Source organism: Streptopelia decaocto (genome assembly GCF_964273445.1).
Source record: "Streptopelia decaocto genome assembly, chromosome: 1".
NCBI lineage: Eukaryota > Metazoa > Chordata > Aves > Columbiformes > Columbidae > Streptopelia > Streptopelia decaocto.
This window is the reverse complement of record NC_138663.1, coordinates 96504266-96523181: the sequence shown is the minus strand read 5'-3', so window position 1 is coordinate 96523181 and position 18916 is coordinate 96504266. Positions and strand designations below refer to the sequence as shown.

The window sequence follows — 18916 nt, the reverse complement described above, 5'->3', positions numbered from 1 at the left end:
TTTGCTTGAACAAAAATAGAGCAGGGGAAATAAAAAAAGAGGAAAAAAAAAAAGATAAGAGATGCACTGGAGAGTCAATGCTATTTTCTTTTACTTCCTGTAGCTGAGCTGTACAATTTACCATTGTGTCTCCAAGTTTTTGAGTCCATTCAGATGACACAAGCAGTTAAATTGCTTCAGTAGCCTTACACCTCTACAGAGAGTCAGCCTGTTTGCTAGCATCCAGGGTTTTCTGTGGTGAAGTATACAGGATATTATAAATAAGGTATTCAGTGAGAGTAAGATAACAAAAAGAACTCTGAGACATATTTGCTATTCATTCAAATAAAAACCTTGCATGCAGTAGCAACCACAGAAAAACAAAGTCAGGCTTTTCAGCAGACTAGGAGCCTCCGCACGCCAGGCACTTGCTGCATTAAGGATGCAGCCATGTAGAGGATGGAGCCATAGCTGCATCTGTTACAGGAGCAGGACAACAATTAGGGAGAAGGAGAGAGCTGGGAAAGAGAGACCCACTCCTGGGTTGGTGTCCCTCTATCTCCCTCCACCAGCAGTAGCTGCTGCCCCACGGACCCGAACCTCTGGCTCCATATTGGCCGCAGCAGCGCTGCTTCCCCAGGCCCTGGCAGAGGCAAAGGGGATTGGGACCAAAGCTGTTTTACTGAATCCAGGAGCCTGTTGCTTTAGGCTCCTGCCTGCTTTGCCTATGAGCTGTCTGTACTGTCAGGAATTGCCTTTGGTTCTGCTAAGCACAAAAAGGGGTAGATGAGAGGCTGTAGTAATTGTAAGAGTGAATTATCGTGGCACAGGTATTTGTGGAAGTGATGCTGAGGCCCCAGTTGGGAGGAGCATTTTAAGTGACATACCTGCTAATTTGTCTGGAACTATCCTGTTTATTAAAAACAAACAAACAAACAAACAAAACCTAACCAACCAAATGAACAAACAAAAAAAATGAACAAAAATAAAAACCTTCTGCCTTCACGCAGTGAAACCCAACTAACAGCAGTTCCTAGAAAGACTGACTTGAAAGAAGGCAAATTCACCTTCCACATGAGAGATGTGCACAGGAGACTCAGCAGGTAATGTTTTGCCCCAACTCCTGGTATTTGTTGCACCTCCAGTTTGGCAAAGACCCAACCAGCCATCTTTGCTCTAAAGGCTGCAGATGGCACAACTTGTAGTTACACTTGCAGCTGCTGTCCTTGCCCCATCTTTTTATCCATCTCTTTAGCTGTGTGTAATCTGGTTGTGTCACTGGCGCAGGTGCCTTACTCGTCTGTACCGTGCCCAACACAGGAACCTTAATCAGAAACTAGTAGGTCTTACTGCAATACAAATAATAATAACCAGGAGCAGTATGATCAGGCAGATATTTACTGGGTGGGAACAGAGTATGTATGTGTGGGAAGAGGGAAGTGAGGAAGGGGAGAATAGTTTGAGGGCCTCTAGGTGATGATATCCTGGAAACTGGTGCTTCAGCATTGCTAGTTTAAAGAGTTTGACACAGAGATTCTGTCAGGTACGGTGTAATTTTTTTTTTTTTCCCCGCCATAAATCAGATTAGTGTTTGACAGAATAATCACCAGAACTCCAGCAAACATTCCTGCCAGTGATAAGCTGTTTCTTATGACGACCCAATGTATAGCCGTTTGCTGGCTACTGCAAAATGAAGTACCTTTGATGTTTGTGCAATTCTGTTTTCCTTCTGATTATTTTTATGTGCATCTCCCTCTCTCTTTCTCTACTGCATACAGATGTTCGTATTCACCCCATGGAGCCTATGCCCAAAGCAAACTTGCCCTTGTGTTATTTACCTATCGACTACAGCATCTTCTGACTGCAAATGGAAGCCATGTGACTGCTAATGTAGTAGACCCTGGAGTAGTGAATACTGAGCTCTACAAGCATGTCTTTTGGGTTGTAAAACTGGTCAAATGGATGACAGCCTGGCTATTTTTCAAGGTATGCAATTTTAAAAATAATTTCTTTTGCCCTACATTGTGAGAGCTGCGGTCAGCATGGAGCTTAGGGTATTTTGGAGTTTATAATAATTTATGGTATTTATTGCATTTATCTGTGCTGCTGAGATGTACAAAATTGATAAAGATAGACATTCCCTAGAACAAACACTTATTTTAAAAGGAGGGAGCAAGCTCTCACAATAAGGGAAAGGGAATGCCTTTCACTGTGCCCATGCACTGCTTATCTCTGCCCTGATCTACCTGTGTGCCTTTGTGTGTGCATGAGGGCAGAACACACAGAGTCAGAATATGCAAAGTGTTCCTCAGAAATGTCTCATATGTCCTCTTAATGAGAAGCAGACATGATCTGGCATGGTCTATGTGTATGCAACAGGTTATAGAGAAAAGGGCAAAGGGAAGAAGGGAGCTGTGCAAACATGGTGGTGGGAAGTGGCTGTACTCCAGGCTTTGCAGGTCCAGACACTTGTGCTCTGGGAAGTGGGACAGTTTTCATTTAGCTTTTTCATCCTAACACATACTTGTGGTGGTACCTGATTTTCTATTATCTATTCCTGGTCTGCATTAGGAAACTTAAAGCTGTTTGATAAAACTGATACAGAAGTGGGGCAGACCCAGTTACAGTTAACTTCACTAACATTTTGTAGTGGTGTAAGTAGAGCAATCTGAAATCAGTTCAGCTGCACAGGTGCAATCTCCTTACGTGTACAAACCTTAAGAAGACTTGTGCTGAGAAAATGTACTGCTTATAACTCTTTCAGAAAGTCATTTTGGATTAAGTGAATGGAACCTGATTCCATTAGAGGAAATTAAATGTCCTAATTAAAATGAAGTATTTTAGATCAAGGGGCATGTCCCACAAAGCAAATTAATTTTAAACTTTGATATGGAAATATCACTAGCTTTAATTTTAGAAATGAAACTGGAGGCTGGAAGGGTGGCTGTAAAATAAGATGCAAACAAATAAACCTGTATTTAAAAAAAATAATAGTATCTTCTGAGTACACCTTGAATATTGCAATAAAATTGTAATAGGAATGCTCATAAAATATAATGCATTCTTAAAGAAGCAGAATGCAGCTTTGCCAGACTGTATATATTAAACTTGTTTTGCCTCTTATGATTACCGCTTTAAATATCAGTCTTGGATGGTGGTGTTTTTTTGTTGGACTTACTTCACCTTGCTAACATAAGAGTTTCATGTAGATGCTTAGGTTGTGCTCAGCATTTCCTCTAGAGCCACAAAATTCTGACAAAAGTTCCATGTCTGAGAGTGAAAATTGAGTATCCTGTTGTTTACAGCACTCAATCCCATTCAGTTTTATTGGGGTGCTCAAGGAGACATTTCTGTATTAAATTGACCATGTTTAGACACTGAATGGGATGTTAATGAACACGCTTAAAATTAGTTTGGATTTATCACAAGAGTGAGTCTCATACTTACAGCTCTAATAGTAATGCCTCAACAGTTCCTGTTATGTGGATGAGATACTGCTCTAGAGGAATTCTGCCTTACAAGTGATGGACAGACATTCTGACTGGTGTGGAAGTGCAGTGTGTGTACTGCCCAAAAACAAATGCATCAGTTGCTTTTTGAGTCAGAATAACTTCAAGTTTGGATAACTGAATGCTTCAGTTATTGAGATTGATATTTTCATATTTTTATATAATGCTATGTGTTTTTCCTATAAGCTGAAGGAGAGAGAAACTCTTACTGTCACTCTTCCCACTCTCCCTTAGACTTCTGAGTTACAGCTCCAACTTCCACTCTTTGCTTATTGCTTCTTGCTCAAGATATGTTTATGTATTCGGGATTGACTTCGCCTTCCTTTCTCACATTCAGGAGCACTTCATCACATAGGTACGCCCTGTTCTGCTCTGGCTGAGCTGCATCTCAAGGTGATGTTTAGCTCCACAACAAGCTCACGTTGAAAGTCAGCCTGGCGATTTCAATAGCACTGTACCATGTGCTGTAGTATCCAGCATTCAAGCCTGGGTGGGTCTTGTGTTGGTCTCGTACACTAGGGTAAATTTCCCATGAGAAAAGTAAGGAAGCAAGGACAAGAAAATTCAGTTGTCTGATAATATTAGCTGGTAGTTGATATTATGGATTTCTTCTTCCCTGGAATTTCATTGCTGAGTGCATGTATATGAATCTTCCTTCTAGGATTATGGCAGTAATGTAGTGAAAATGAGGTGATAGCTCTCTAATCATATCGGCTCTACTAACTTTTATCACCCTGAATTATTCTGATGTGTTTTCTAAATGTGTGCAAGAAATTGCTTCACCCACTGCAACCTGGTGTTCGTGAGAGACAACACAGCCCAGATAGCTCCGGTGAGGAAATGCATCACAGATTTATCACATCACGTTCCCTCAGGAGAAAGTCAACATGTTGTTTGACTTAATTCCAAAATATTGTGGCAGAACCTCCACTACCTTTAAAGGCATTTCCACTGACACTGGTCTCAGTTGCATTCAAGTCAAATACCTCCAAGGGATTGCAACTTGGCCCCCACCCTCGCTGGGCTTCTTGAATTTGAAACGGCTACACGTGGCAGACAAGGCTGTCAGCTCAACATCCGCCTCAGAGCCTCCTCAAGATATTTAGGTACTTAAGCAAATAAACCTACAGTCTTGTAAACAGACCATGATACATACATATAATTTGCTCAAAGTATTAACAGCCTGAGTTTCTCAGAACGATGAAACATTGTCTTCTGATTTTTGTACGTAGCTCAGAAAAATCTGTGCCGAATCACTTTGGGCTTTTTTTTTCCCCAACAAGCTGCAGTGAGAGGCACCCCATAGAAATAAGAGAGGCCAAGCTAAAAGATCCGGTGACAGTTATAACAATTGTGAAATGAATGCCTGCCCTTTAGAAGTGATGATTTCATTCTTTCTCAGCTTGAGTCTTTCTCAGGAAAGTTATTGTCTGCTGTGATACTTGTTCTTTAAATTTCCATTTTGCAAATGTTTTCTCAATATTTTTAATAAACAGGGATTGCACCTGTCACATGCAAGAGAGAAATTTTGTTTATTCCTCCAAAAAAAATTATTTCTGCCCCTATGACTTCTCAGTAAATAAAAGCTGAAGAGCTGTCATAGTCCTCTGCAGAGTGTGGTGGAATATGTTATCCCTCAGGAATTGTTAACATAAAGTGATCTTTTTGAGGAGATAAAGTCCAAACCGGTAAACAACAACTAATTAATAAGATAATAATAGCCTAAAAAGACACTCATTGGGCATCAAATTTCAGTTTAGCCAACTGTGCAATACATCAGTTTTAGCGGTGGGTGCTATCCAAGCTGGAAGCTGGAAAGGTACCATTTCTCTCCAAAGTATTTCTGCTTCTGATACAGATACTGAATATTCATTCTTAAGCCAGATGGTCTCTGCTTGTGACACAATTGAAATGCCTTAGAGCAAAAAAAATGTTGACTCTCATTAATGTCCACTGGCAGGGACTGTTCTGCTTTGTATGACTTCATTATGCCATTGAAGTAGAGACATTTCCCATAGAGCAACGTTGTGAACTTCACCAAAACCTTCTTTTTTCAAGCTCGGTGAAGGTGTAATCAGATATAGAATATTCAGTACTTTCAGCTGTCTCAGATTGGTATTTAGAAGGCATCGTGGAAGGAAGACTGAGCTTCAGATCTTGTCTCAGCTGTCATTTCCAAAGACATAGTGCCACATAAGTGATTATTGACTGACAATCTGAAAATAAGTAGGATTAGTGACCCCTCTGACCTGTAAAAGTGAAAGGGAAAGGCTTCAGGAACACAGGCTAGAAATCAGCCAATATAAACTAGTTTATTTCTTTCATCTGTCAAAATAGGCTTACCTTTAGTGTAATTTTCCTACAACATTTTTAAATAAATGCTTCCAGTATGTAAGTGATGCAAGAAAACAAGATCTAAAGAACCTGGATTCATCATTCATGCCAGAGGACATAGTCATGCAGGTCTTACTGCAGCATTTCTTATTCAAACTGTTCCTTTGGCACTGTGAATGTAAAAAATTCATTTTGTCCTCCTCCCCGAGGTGTCAGAAGACAAACACATCACCACACAATAACGCCAGCTGTACAGAACAAGAATAATTGAGTTCTACAGCTGAAAGCAGGAATTCATCAGCATCAACATCTTCGGTCCATGTGAGTGTGTGGTCCTCACATAAAGCTAGTCTGGAATTTTCTCACAAAATGAAAAGTCCTTACAGAAACATGTCATTTGCAGTTAATTTTTACAAAAGGCTTTTCAGATCAAAAGTAGGATTCTGATCAAAATCAGAGAGAAGGGAATCATCTACTTTATTCCAGTAACTGTGGTCTTTAAATGGGTCCTATTTTTGTACACATTGATACAGAGACATAAGCTTCAGAGCCATCGGGCTTCCTCTTTTCCATCTAATAAATATATTATTATTTGTACAGCCATAGAACAATTATAGGGGGAAAGTTGGAGGGATCCACCTGAGAAGGAGAATGAGCAATCCACCTTTGAGCTGCCACATCCTGGTGATAACTGGGTATTTTTCTTCGATGTGAATCTCTGGACTTGTGTAGGCATCCTGGACCTGTTTGTTATGGGGGATGTGGATGCAGCTTGGCTGCTTTATTTATTCTAACTGCTAAATAAGAAGGCTTAGGGGCATGGAGTGTTTTGTATCTGTCTTAATTAGGATTAGAACCCTCTAAAGTATTCTGATATAAAAAAATGCATACCTACATAGCATTGGACCCTGGTTTCTACTGAACCTCTGGTCCCAAGATGTCATTATTTTTGTATGTGTTTTCTCAAGTCTAAGTAGCCAAAATGTTTCCTTTAAGGGATACACTGAGAGCTGCTGGAGAGTGTTTTGATGGCAGGAAAGTGGAGGATTTGCATTGCATGCCTTGTTGTATGACACACAGAAAGGTAAGGATGCTGTATGGGACAGCACAAGATGAGTGGGATTGTGCTGGAGTGCACCTGAGGGAGGCAAGACTGTTGAAGTTCTTGTTTATATTAATATTTATATTAATAACTCCTATTGGTAGCAGCTGCTGGCATGATCTATCCCCAAATCACGCCCAGGCTTCCTCTTGGATGGTGCTAGTTAGAACAGGCCAAAACACAGCCATGGAGGAGCAAAAAATGAAGCAATCCTGCTGACTGCAGGATTGACCCTTTTTATCCTGGGAAATGGTTTAAAGAAACACAGGTTAAGCCTACACTATGCACTATGTAAAAACCTAGGCTTAGCTTCTGTGAAATTGTTTTGGAGTGAAACTTTTGGACTAGTAAGTAACTTAAGTGTTGTGGTATCATTTTTCTGGCAGGTCAGAAGCATACTGAAAACAGGTGTTTGTACTGTGTAGGAAGGGGTTAATCCCAGACTCCTCTGTGGTAGAAGATTGTTGATTTAACTTGACAACTCAGACAGATTCTTTCATTCTATCTGAAAATAATTCAATTTGTATCCAAAAGAGGGAAAAAAAAAACAAAAAACACCAGCCTCTGTATTGCTGTAATGGAGAAAAGAGTACGTAAACAGTTAAGATATTGTGAAAATATGTGAGCTTAACCACAGTTAGCACATCAGCACATATCATGTAATCTGTAATTATTTTCTTATTCAGAAGACAGAGTTAGTTAATAAAGACAGTCTACATCAGTCAATTTTATTGCTAATGTTTCTCAGCAGTACTAGCCCATGTATTTGGTCAATATATTTACATGGTAATCTATTTGCAGTCATACTTGCTGAAAATGGAAGAAACAAAAAAGAGAAAGATAATATGCTGTGGACCAAACACATGCCAGGTATTCAGTGCTGATTCCTGTCAGTTTAAACAAAAGTAAATGCAATGCCTCTAATGTAAGGGTCTGAAAAAACAGGTTGAAAGGTTGAGGAACTGGAGAAAATCTTCTTGAAATTTCATCTAGACTGTTAACCTTTCAGTTTTGATCCATAATCTTTATATTTAGGGGTTATAGCATCACACTACTGTACTTCTCCTTTCCATGCCTGGAAAGTTCTACATCCATCACCACATAATTAAAATTCCATTTTCTTTCAGTCAAGTAATATAATGCTGTTTGAAACTTGAACCCACTGACAGCAGAATACAAGGCAGCCCCTAGTCTTTTTCATCAATGTATCCCTTAGACACTTCTTTGAGAGAGAGGGAAAGAGAGAAAACCACCCCAGCCCCCACCAAAGGGAACCATTCAGCAAGGGCAGGAACAGGAGTTACAGCCAGTTTCACTCTTTCATGTGAAAGAGCCATAAGACTGAGTTAAGGAGAAAGACCAGCAGCTTCCCATAGAAAATCTTTCTACTGAGCTTGTGGGTGAGCAGCAGTTTGGAATTAGACCACTAAAATAAGGAGATGCAGAAGAGGAGGTTGTGAGAGTGCATATTCATATATATATATATATATGTGTGTGTGTATATACATGGACAGTTTGCCATCAGGTGTGATGTTTATTATAGATTAATTAATATTTCCATGGGGATAACCTACTTAAATTCCTTATTGTTTTGCTTCTTTTGAGTATTGTGTCTGTAACAAAACAATGCTGATAATATTTATGTTGCAGAGCCCCATCACCTAAAGCCTCTAACTATAGAAAAATTAATTTTAGGAGGTTTTGGAGATTTATAGGCACTCCTTTCCCCCTCTGTGAATGTGACAGTCCTTAATTTACCAATAATTCAAGAAGACCAAAAAACTTTTCAATATGAAGTAAGGAAACTCTTCCATGAACAACACAGACAGTTTTTAATGGTTACCCTGAGCTTTCAAAGGTTGACAGAAAATGCCAAGTTGTGCCAAGAAGCCAAAACCATCCCGTTTTCCAGTGGTCTAAAGCACCTCTGCCTGGAAGCCACCTCCGACAGGGCTTCTAGTTCATAAATGTCTGTGATGTGGATGCCTGCATCAGAGCTGTTCGTCCACTGACCTCCTTACAGGCACTGCTAGTACTGGATCTGTCTTAAACTCAGGTAAATATCTACAGTTGGCCAGATGAATCAAGTCCTTCAAATGCCAGTTTATCCCTGTGAAAGATGAAGTGGTCCTCTGGTGACTAGCTCAGCTGTAGACATCTGTGCTGTATAAAGTTATAGAGATAGTTAAGATGAACCCTATCTCAAGGTACAGGACATTGAATTTGTGTTATTTTGTAAACCAGCGATGCTAGTAAAGAACTGAAGATAGTATGTTTTTGGATGTGCACAGGAGACAGTAGGAACTGGAAAGATGTGTTTACATACCTGGGGCACAAGTAACCTGTAATCAAGCTGGATTTTCAAATGGTAGCTCTAAGGTGTTTGCGATATCAGACCATTTGCCGTGTAAGTGAGAAATGTGTTCGTGGGCAGCCACAGATGAGGAAATCCCAGATACTTATGAAATGTATATCTCGCATATCTTTACAATCATGTGCCTCGGCTATTTATCACATAGATATTGCCATGCGTTTACATGAGTATTTGTGTGTACTCCCTGCATGTCTTTATAATAGTGTAATATATGTAACAAGAGAGAACCACAGAAAACAAGCACCACCCACTATTTGAGGAAGAACTGAAAACAGCAAATACATTTTTTTTTTAAATAACAAGATAATGCAGAACCCAATTTGTGAGTTTTGAAAAATTTCAATTCAGAAGTCACTTGAATAACTCCGGCCTTAGTAATGACTGTAACAATTATGATTGCCAGCCATAAACATTCATGTTTGCATTTTAGAAAGGGTACTGAGATACTGCAAGACATTGTTCATGTGGTTCATTTTGTTCTCATTATGTTCTCAGCTAAATACATGGGATTTGATAGATTTTGATAGCTAAACATGAGAAGGCAACTTGGTCCAGTGGCTCTAGCCCCCATTTGTCTAGAAGGAACTTGATCATAGATGTGGCACAAACACAAGTCATTAATATAACCTGTCCAGAGTTAGTTGCTTCTGTACGTTATTACATATTTAAACATTCTCTTTAAATTGGGTCTCTGAGTCTCTTCAGGGCAAATGACTAGATTTGGTTGTTGCCATCTGAGTGCTGGAAAGGGGAAGTAACCACAGGAGTTACGTTACCACAGACCAGGCGCTCTGCGGGGAATACAGACCATATGCAGAAGAGGATTTGGATAAAACCAGAGCAATATGCAATAAAATAAGAGAGAACTTGGACAGCTTATCAGGGATGGGATTTATAGGCGTATTGGTTTGGCCCTGTCACGCTGGCCTATTTTTCTGTCACTGAAACAGGAAGCATGTGCTACTGCTTGTCCTGGGCTCAGGCATGGTCTGAAAAAAATAAGTTACTCCCACTGTCTCTTGATTGGTCCTCAAAATCTCTGAGCTAGCCACCACCAACTTACAAGCTTAACTAACCATCTTATTGATGATTTATCCAATTTAGCATATATGTTACTTTTTGAATGAATAGTCCCTGTGTCCGGCAGCCCTGTGTTTTCATGATTGTGCTGTGAGGGGCATTGTGTAATGGCTCTTCTGCTGCTTCATGTCCCTGCAGCTGGCAGTGGTATGCTGAGGCTGAGGGCGTCTCAGGAAGAGTGGTATTGATTGACTTATTCAATATTTTTGCCTGCCAAGCTCTTGAGATGCAAAATGCAGTCTTCCACAGCATCTGCCACTTATCGCATACTATCCTAAGATGATTAAAAATGTAGAGAGAAAAAAGCTATCCCATTGTTTTTGGAACTGAGAGTATTGAAAATAAAATTACATGCTATGAGTATATTTTGACAGGTGGTTCTGTTCTAAAAACTAATGTAAAAAAGGCACTATGGGGAAACATGCTTGTCTCTTCTGTCAGGGTTATACATTGTCCAGATACAAATGCTATTTTTAAGCTGTGAATGCAGCTTGGTCATTTCTCAGAGAGGAGTTCAGTAATCACCACACTTATACATCATGACTAATAATGACAACTTAGGTCCTCATTTTTCTTTGCATATAAAATCATGATTTCCATCGTCATGAAGTTTTGGTACTTCATCGGTGGCTTTGCATAAGTGTAACTGATCAGAACTTGCTAAACAAGTAAATGATTCCCAAACCTAAAACGATCCAGGTCCCAATCTTATTGTGTATTCTTGTAGCAAGGATTAACTGATCTGACTTCGCATACTCCGCATGGAGTACTGTCCTTATGTAAAGCATTTTATGTGTCTGATCCTACTCCTTGGAGGTTCTCCTCGATCTGGGGCTGGCCTTTTATATTTCTTGCCTTGTTTAGTTTTGTGGCATATGTATCCTATTTTATATGCCTGTTATCGGGGAAGTGGATTATGGCTGGCACACATAGACTGAACCCTAATTGCTTTAGAGGACCTGCAAGTCCCCAGAGGTATTAAATACTTAAAATGTTTGTAAAACTAGATTCAGCTGATCTTGCTTGAAATCCATTCAACAAGCAGATCTGAAAGACAGGAAGCAAATAGTTTTACAAAGTGTGGTTTTTTTTTTTTTTTCCTAAATATAATTGCCCTGCTAATATTATTTTATATACAGTCAGTGCTTGGTTTTGCTTTTAGTGGTGTGCTGAGTTTTTCCCCTCATATTGGGGCAAGTCTATCTTCTATGAAACACTGTTTTCACTGCAAAAGGTATCCATCACCCAGTACCTTGACTGACTAACTTCTATGGGAGTTTCAACCCACTCTGCACAGCACTGGGTCAAAGGCAGGTTGCTGCCCACAAACATATTTCTCGCTTACACAGGAAATGGTCTGATATCGCAAACACCTTAGAACTACCATTTGAAAAAACAGCTTGCTTACAGGTTACTTTTGCCCCAGGTATGTAAACACATGTTATTTCCAGCCTCTTGAAAAAGACATAAAATATAAAATGTGTTTGTGCTGAGGTACCTGGATTTGTCATCTCCAGGTCACTACACAATGGTTTACTCAGAGGAACCAAGGAGCCAAAGCACCTCCAGTGCTCAGAAGCAGCACAATGTGATGCACAATCTGTCCCACAGTCTTCTGGCTGGAAAGAAAACCTCTGCAGCATTAGGCTTTATGGGTGTGAGCAAGTACCATCCCACTAAAGGATGGTACTGGTGCTGTCACTGTTACTATAAAGACAACACATCTTTTGTGTGTTGATTTCTGTTAGACTGCAGAAGATCTAGGCAACAACTTCTTTTTTTTTTTTTTTTCCTCTCTTTATTGACAAGTTTTATTATGATATCTAGCAACAGCCTTTAATCAAAATAAACAGGAGTGAAGTTGCTTTTAAGGAAATAATTTTGTCAAGACACGAATGAATTGAAGCAAGCTGACTGGAAATGTATTTAATTTGAGAGATGAGGAAAGAGAGAAAGAGAGAAACAGAGAAAGAAAAAGAGAGAAAGAGAGAAAGAGAGAAAGAAAGAGAGAGAGAGAGAGAGAGAGAAAGAAAGAAAGAAAGAAAGAACAGAAGGAAGGAAGAAAGAAAGAAAAATGTTTCTGATCTTTGGAATCAGACTCTGGAAAAGGCTTCTGCAGAGTAGTAGCTGTAAGAAAACTGTTGTTTTTAAGATGAAATTTAAATAGGTTTATGGAGAAGATTAGCTGATAAGATATCTGCAATATGAGATCAGAGATGTCCCAGATGTCCCTGCAGTCCCCTGTTCCTTCTGAATATCTTTTGTATTTAGACTTCTTTTTTCCTTTGTGTTTATCTGTTTTGCGCCCATACTGAAAAGAAAAAAATCCAGTGCATTGTAAGGGTCTAAAAGCGAAGATTTCTGAACAAACATTAATTGTGATTTTTGAATGTGTTGAGTACCCAGCAAATCCTTCTTTAGGAAAACCTTTGGTGAAGATGTGCCACTTCTTGCACTTGCCTCCATCCTTGCATTTCTGGACAAAAGTTCTCCCAGTTGTTTGCTGATGAGCTGTGTTGAACTGTGCTTCCAGCAATGCTGGCTCTTGTTTACAGAAGAAAAGTGAAGATGGGGCTATGGGTCAGACTGAAGAGCCTTCAATGAAAATTAGATCTTTTAGTGTCCTGATTGATAAATCTGTGCATGCTATTAAAAATAAATTAGCCAAGGTAAATTGTAAACAGACCTGTGGAGGTAGTTGACATAGCTACCCTATTAATCTCTAATCTGGGTTACCACAGGGTTCTTCTAGAAGTCAGTGCTCAAGAGACGCCTTCCAGCAAAGAGGCCAGGCACCAAGGAGTACTGGTGACGCTGGTACGAGGGACCGTGCCTTCCCCAGTGCTTCCACAAGCAGGTCAAGGCCATCGTCTTGGGCCTTCCTGACAGCCTCATTTGCATCTGAAGTACTGTTGAGATGACTGACTTTGGGGAGGCTTGTAGCCCTGCTGGAGGTCAGCTGAGGAGCTCCAACACTCCATGTTCAGAGTAGACTTGTGGGGGTTTGCACAATGAGGATTTCCATTCCTAAAATGTCCAGAACAGGGAGTTTGCTGCAGGATTTTGCCTGAGGGGAAGAAAGATATTTTTGCATTCCTGTTTTGTGATGGAAAGTCTGCCTCACCTGAATTGGTGTTTTCGCCACTACTTCTCATATGTTTCTTATGGAGAAATTATACTGCATATTTTAAAATTTGAAAAAAAAAAAAAATCCTCTTTTTTTTTTTAATTTTTTTTAGCTTTTGTGGACTTTTTTATTTAAACTGTGATGTGGTATTTTAGAGCAATAGACCTGCTGCAAACTACTGATCATGGATCTGTTATGATAGCTAAGATGTGTCAATGCTCCAGGTTACTAGGTTAAAGCTTTGGCCTCTGATATGAATGGATGGCTAGATTTAAAAATAAATCCTTTGGATTATACCAAAAATTTGAACTGTCAAGAAATAAATGGTGCGGTGAACTGAAACATAGGTCTCTTAAGCTGCCCTCAATTTAGCCGTATTTCAGTAATCTCTCATTCACCTTTCATTGCTGCCAGTGGCCTCTAGGGTTTCTTTTTTATTTATGATGGAAATATCTGTCTATGAATCATGTCACTGAGATGTATTTTTACCACTTCAAGGAATTGGTAAACAGTGCATAGTTTCTCTGGTAAGGAATACTGCATTGCTGGATTATTTGAGCCAATAGGTATTTCTTCATGTAAAGAGCTTTCTTGCATTAAAAAAGTTCCTTATTTTCCTGTGTGGTAGGTGGAAGATACTTTTGTTAAGTGCATATAACTTATAACTTCATTTCTTGCTTTTCCATATTTTTGCTGTCAACATGTACTTCTGTAAAACTTTTATAGACAACAGGTATTTAATAACAGGATTTTGCAAGTATTCTCTTATTACAGTTAAAAAGTGCCTTTATCATAGAAAAAATGATGTATCTAAAATGCAGCAGCCTGGCATGCCTTCCATGTTTTGAAGTCCCTTTGCAAAGTCTGTGGAGACTAGATAATTTTCATGTTAAAATATCTCTTACCTTCAAGCATAGAACTTTTTCATATAATAAGTTATATTAATGAAAAATGTAATTTCCTTTTTAATCATAAACTAAACAAAAATGTAGCTTACTGTAGATTTGCAAGTTAAAAGTACATTATTAAGTAGTTTTCCACAATATTCTTTCACTCTTAATTTCAGTCACCTAAGAATTTTTAGGGAAGAGACAAATAGCTCTAATGAAATGCAAAGCACTAAATATTTTGGAAGACTGCAAGATCCTTTTCCTTTGGTCTGCTGTTTGTTATTGTCACTGTAGATTATGGATGAGAACAGCTGCAATTATCCTCTGGTTAATATACTTTTGAATTAGAAGAAAGGACAAAGCTACAGTGCTGCTAGCAAGTAGTCAGCTAACCTCCTTCACAGACGTTTAAAATACCTCTTCACTGGGGCTTCTTAATGATAAAATGCATAGAGCTGGCTTTTCTGACAACCCGTGTAACATGATGGATGGTAGTAACCTTTTCTCTAAATTAAACTGGAAAACTAAGAGCTGGCAGGGCAGTGCGCTCAGGCGCATGAGCTTAGGGATAAAAGCTTCCTTTCCTGCTCTTCACTCCATAAGTACATATTTTTATGTGTATTTTTAATTTATGCCAATATATTCTGGCATATATTTTCATGTCCATTTCATTGAACTTCCTTCACACTTCATAGTTTTGAAACAATTATCTTTCTACTTATTTAATGTCGCAGCAGTTAATGCAGGCCAGAGGACTGTCTAGATTTTATTTCCTTTTCCACACAAAAGCAAACTGTATGAGTGTGAGCAACTCTGCTACTTGCAAATGAAGTTTATGCTGAGAAAATCTTCTGTCTCATTTTGTAATTTCTCATACTTGCCTAAATAAAAGGAAAAAAAAAACCCTGAGTGATCTTCTTTGAAATTAGTTTACATTTTCAGAGAAGGACTTAAAGAGCATACTCGGCTCGTGCATTTATTTTTGCTTAGAGAAGCGTTTTCTGTAAGAACGTGTACCTCAGTGCTATTTTCTCTTCAAATTTCTCTTTGTGGTTGTGTGGGGTTTTTTTGTTTGCTTGCTTGTTTTACTTCTGCTGTGGTGAAAAACAGCTATTTGTAAATTCTTCGTAATATTAATTTAGAGTAGAAGAGGAACCTGCCTCATTTTTCAAGAACTAAACCACATTTCTCCATTTTATTATATTAGTGATTTAAAAATACTGATATTTTCTTCTGCAGAACTGTACTAAGACACCCATGTCTGGTGATTTCTAGTCACAGCTGGGTATTTATTCCTTTGAAAATCTCTCCCTACTGTCACATGCTGCTGGTAACTGTTCTCAGATGTTCAAGTAGCCATGTGCTGATGTCAGGCGTGAAGTTGTCTATTTTTTTTCTAGGCAAAGACCAGATGTTTGTTCTGGGGCAAGCAGACTGATTTGCAGTTAAAACCTAAAGTAAAGGTACATCATTTTGGGCTATAAACCATCTCGAAGCCACATGTGACTCAAAGAGAAAAATGTTAGAGCCTTGTACATCTGGGGTTATTCATTCATGCAAGTGAAGAACAAATGGGTTGTTCTCTCTCCTGTGTTAACAGAGGAGAATTCAGATTTGTGCCTTGGACTAGTTCATGCTTTTCCCTTGCTCTACACAGAGCTGGTGATAAAAACAAGGCAAGGGGCTTTATTTAGAGAATTAGACCAGTGGGAACTCATCAGTTCACTTTAGGAGAGGGTGATAAATCTGTCTCCCTGGGAGACTTCAGCAAGCATTGAGGCACACCACCTCCAGCTCCAGCCACCTCACGTACTTCCAGTTACCCTGAGCAGTAAACCATTGCACACCAAAAAAGAATTCTGGAAGACTTTAAAAATTTGAAGTCCTGCAGGGTTATACTGGGCCCATAAGTGGTGAGATCTTGATCATTTTGTGACTGGTAAAGTCTTGTATAAGAAAGAGCTTTGCACAGAGTCCCGTGGCTACAAGCGCTCCAGTAACAGTCATGCCACTGCTGGCTGTTAGACTTATCCATCAGAAGTCTAGCTTTTGCATTTTATTCTACTGTCAGTAATATATTCACACTAACCTTTAATATAGTCACAGTATTACAGGCAGGAAAAATTACAGTGGGACAAAGGAACAAAGGCAAATATTGCTGAAGAAATTTTAAATAATGTGCAGATCTCTTGTGGGTATTGATTCATGTGCTTCATGGTGTCAATAATTGTTTGTGAACTGCAACCACTTTTTTCCTCTGAACAGAGCATTACTCCTGAAATATAGTCATTACTTATTGATTAGCTCTAGAGTTATTTTCATGCATCAGTAGTTCAGATAAAAAAATAAGTAGCACTTATTTTACAACGGTGTGTTAGATCTATCCTTTGTTCATTAATAACTGAAATAATTCCTTAGAATATTTTTTATTGCAGGGATCACATTGACATTTTCTATAGCCATAAGTCTCAGGATAAATGGAAAAAAGTCTTAAGGGCCTTTTTTTTGTTTGTTGTTTGATTTGTTTGTGGTTTTTGGTGGGGAAGTTGTAAATGTTCTGCTGTCTTGGGACAGGACTGTAATAAGAATGACATATTTGTCACTGTTTGATGCTAATGTAATTTCCTGGTTTTCCTACTGTGTCCCTTTAATCCCAATTGTCAGTAATGTGCTATTTTTTATTAAATGATGAGACCTGAAATTCGACAAGGAGAAAATAATTAAAACTATTTGTTCCACAGACTGTCAGGAGCTATTAGGGATTAGACAAATATAAATTAATTTTAATTTTTTTCCCCCAAGCCATGTTACAGACTTTGCAAAGTTCACAAACAATTGCAGTCCTCTTTTATTGAGCACGGATTTAAAAATAAAGGTCAGTTACGTGTTGGTCACTAAGGAGTTTATATAATTGGTAAAAACAAAAGTTTAGATGGTTTTTCTATAAAACAAGCATACTGTTTGGGATACTCTTGCTTCTCAGTTGTGGCTGCTTTACAGAGCTCAGGGACTGAAGACTAGACACATCATCTCATCTGATGTTTGCAGAGCGGAGCAGAGCTTTGCAGCTTGTCCCTCCAGCTGCAGGAGCAGCTCATGCCCCAGTGGGATCGTGGCTGATGCTGGTGGCCTCCACACCCTGAGACCAACCCCACTCACACTTCTTCCCTGTAGCCCCATGCATCCAGCAATGCAGCACGCTGTCACACCACCGTTTTGAATGGCCCTTGTGATTTTGCTGCAAGAGGAGCCTTGTTTTCTGCCCTGCTCTAAGGGCTTGGCACTGCTTGCAGACCCACCCTTTGTCCTGTCATCTCAGATTTGGCTGGGTCAAAGTGTTGATGAGTTTTCACCTAAGATTTCCCTCTTCTTTCTTTACTGTTAAAAGGCTTGGGCTTGCTCCTTTGCTCCAGAGATGGTAAGAGCCATCTGCCCCAAGAGCTCATGCTTTGAAGGCCACTCTTTACTTCTTTTTAGTTTCTGAAGGGATTTGGTGACGTGGATGGGTGATCCGACGACAGTGAGTGGCAGTGCAGCACTGGGAGCCCCTGAGGAGACCCTCCTCTACATGGCATATGGGCTGCAAAAAAGGATCTGACCCAACAGGGGCAAGTGCCTGGTGTGCTGCTGTAGGAGCCATGCACAGTCAGGTTGCAGTGAAGGCCTGTCAAGAGGCATTTAGGAGGAGGAAAAGGGAATAAATAAGAGCTGGGACTGTCTGTGAGACTGTCATGGGACATAATGAAAGTGCAGACGGAGAAATGGGTGAAAGTTTAGGCTGCAGACATGCTTTGCATACCACCTAGAGAAGCAGAGTCCTAATCTTGATTGGAACAATTCAATTCCACTGTGAAGCACTTATTAAATAACAATAGGCGGCTGCAGAGCTGTGCAGACTTGCAGGTGAAGAGCAGAATTTTAAGCAAGCTGCCGGGCAGGCAGGCGAGGCGGCAGGGAGAGCTGGGACAGGCAGTCTGCTCTGGTATCCAAGCTTCTGCTCAGACCTCAGCCCATATTTTTACGAGTTGAAAGCAGTTACTAAACCACAGCACAGTTCTGGATTAATTCAACTAGAATTTTTTCTGGCGAAGCAGAAGTTTAATCATCTGGAGCATCGCTGTTTGCAGCGCATCACCACAAGTGAGTGGGGACGGCTCATTGATCGGACTCTCAAGGCAAGCAGACCTGTGTAGCAAAATGGCATTACCAAAGAGTGTAGTTCAATGTGGGCTTCCTGAACAAAGGAAATTATTTCGGCACCAGAGTCTGTAACATGTATTTATCGAACAGCAAAACCTCACAGTATTTGTTTCCCATTCTAAACAACTGCTCTAACCTTTTAGCCAAAAAGCTTTGTGAATACAAACACAACAGAAACTCTCCTGGCTCACTTAATAAAAAGAAAACATTAATTCACAATGTGTTAATTTGGCTATTGATAATTCTGCGAGTGTAAGTCTCTGGATCATAGCCACCTATGCCCTTAACCGGTCTGGTATCAGAAGGTCTCTGCAGAGGCAG

At 39.6% G+C, this 18916-nt stretch overlaps 1 protein-coding gene across 1 annotated transcript in view; it reads left to right on the top strand.

Annotated features, from left to right (window-relative positions):
* Positions 1 to 18916, top strand: part of DHRSX (dehydrogenase/reductase X-linked) — a 171058-nt gene that overhangs the window by 139474 nt on the left and 12668 nt on the right. Inside the window, exon 6 of the mRNA XM_082058708.1 lies at positions 1758 to 1965. Within this exon, the coding sequence (XP_081914834.1) occupies positions 1758 to 1965 (208 nt within the window). The remainder of the gene's footprint in view (positions 1 to 1757; positions 1966 to 18916) is intronic.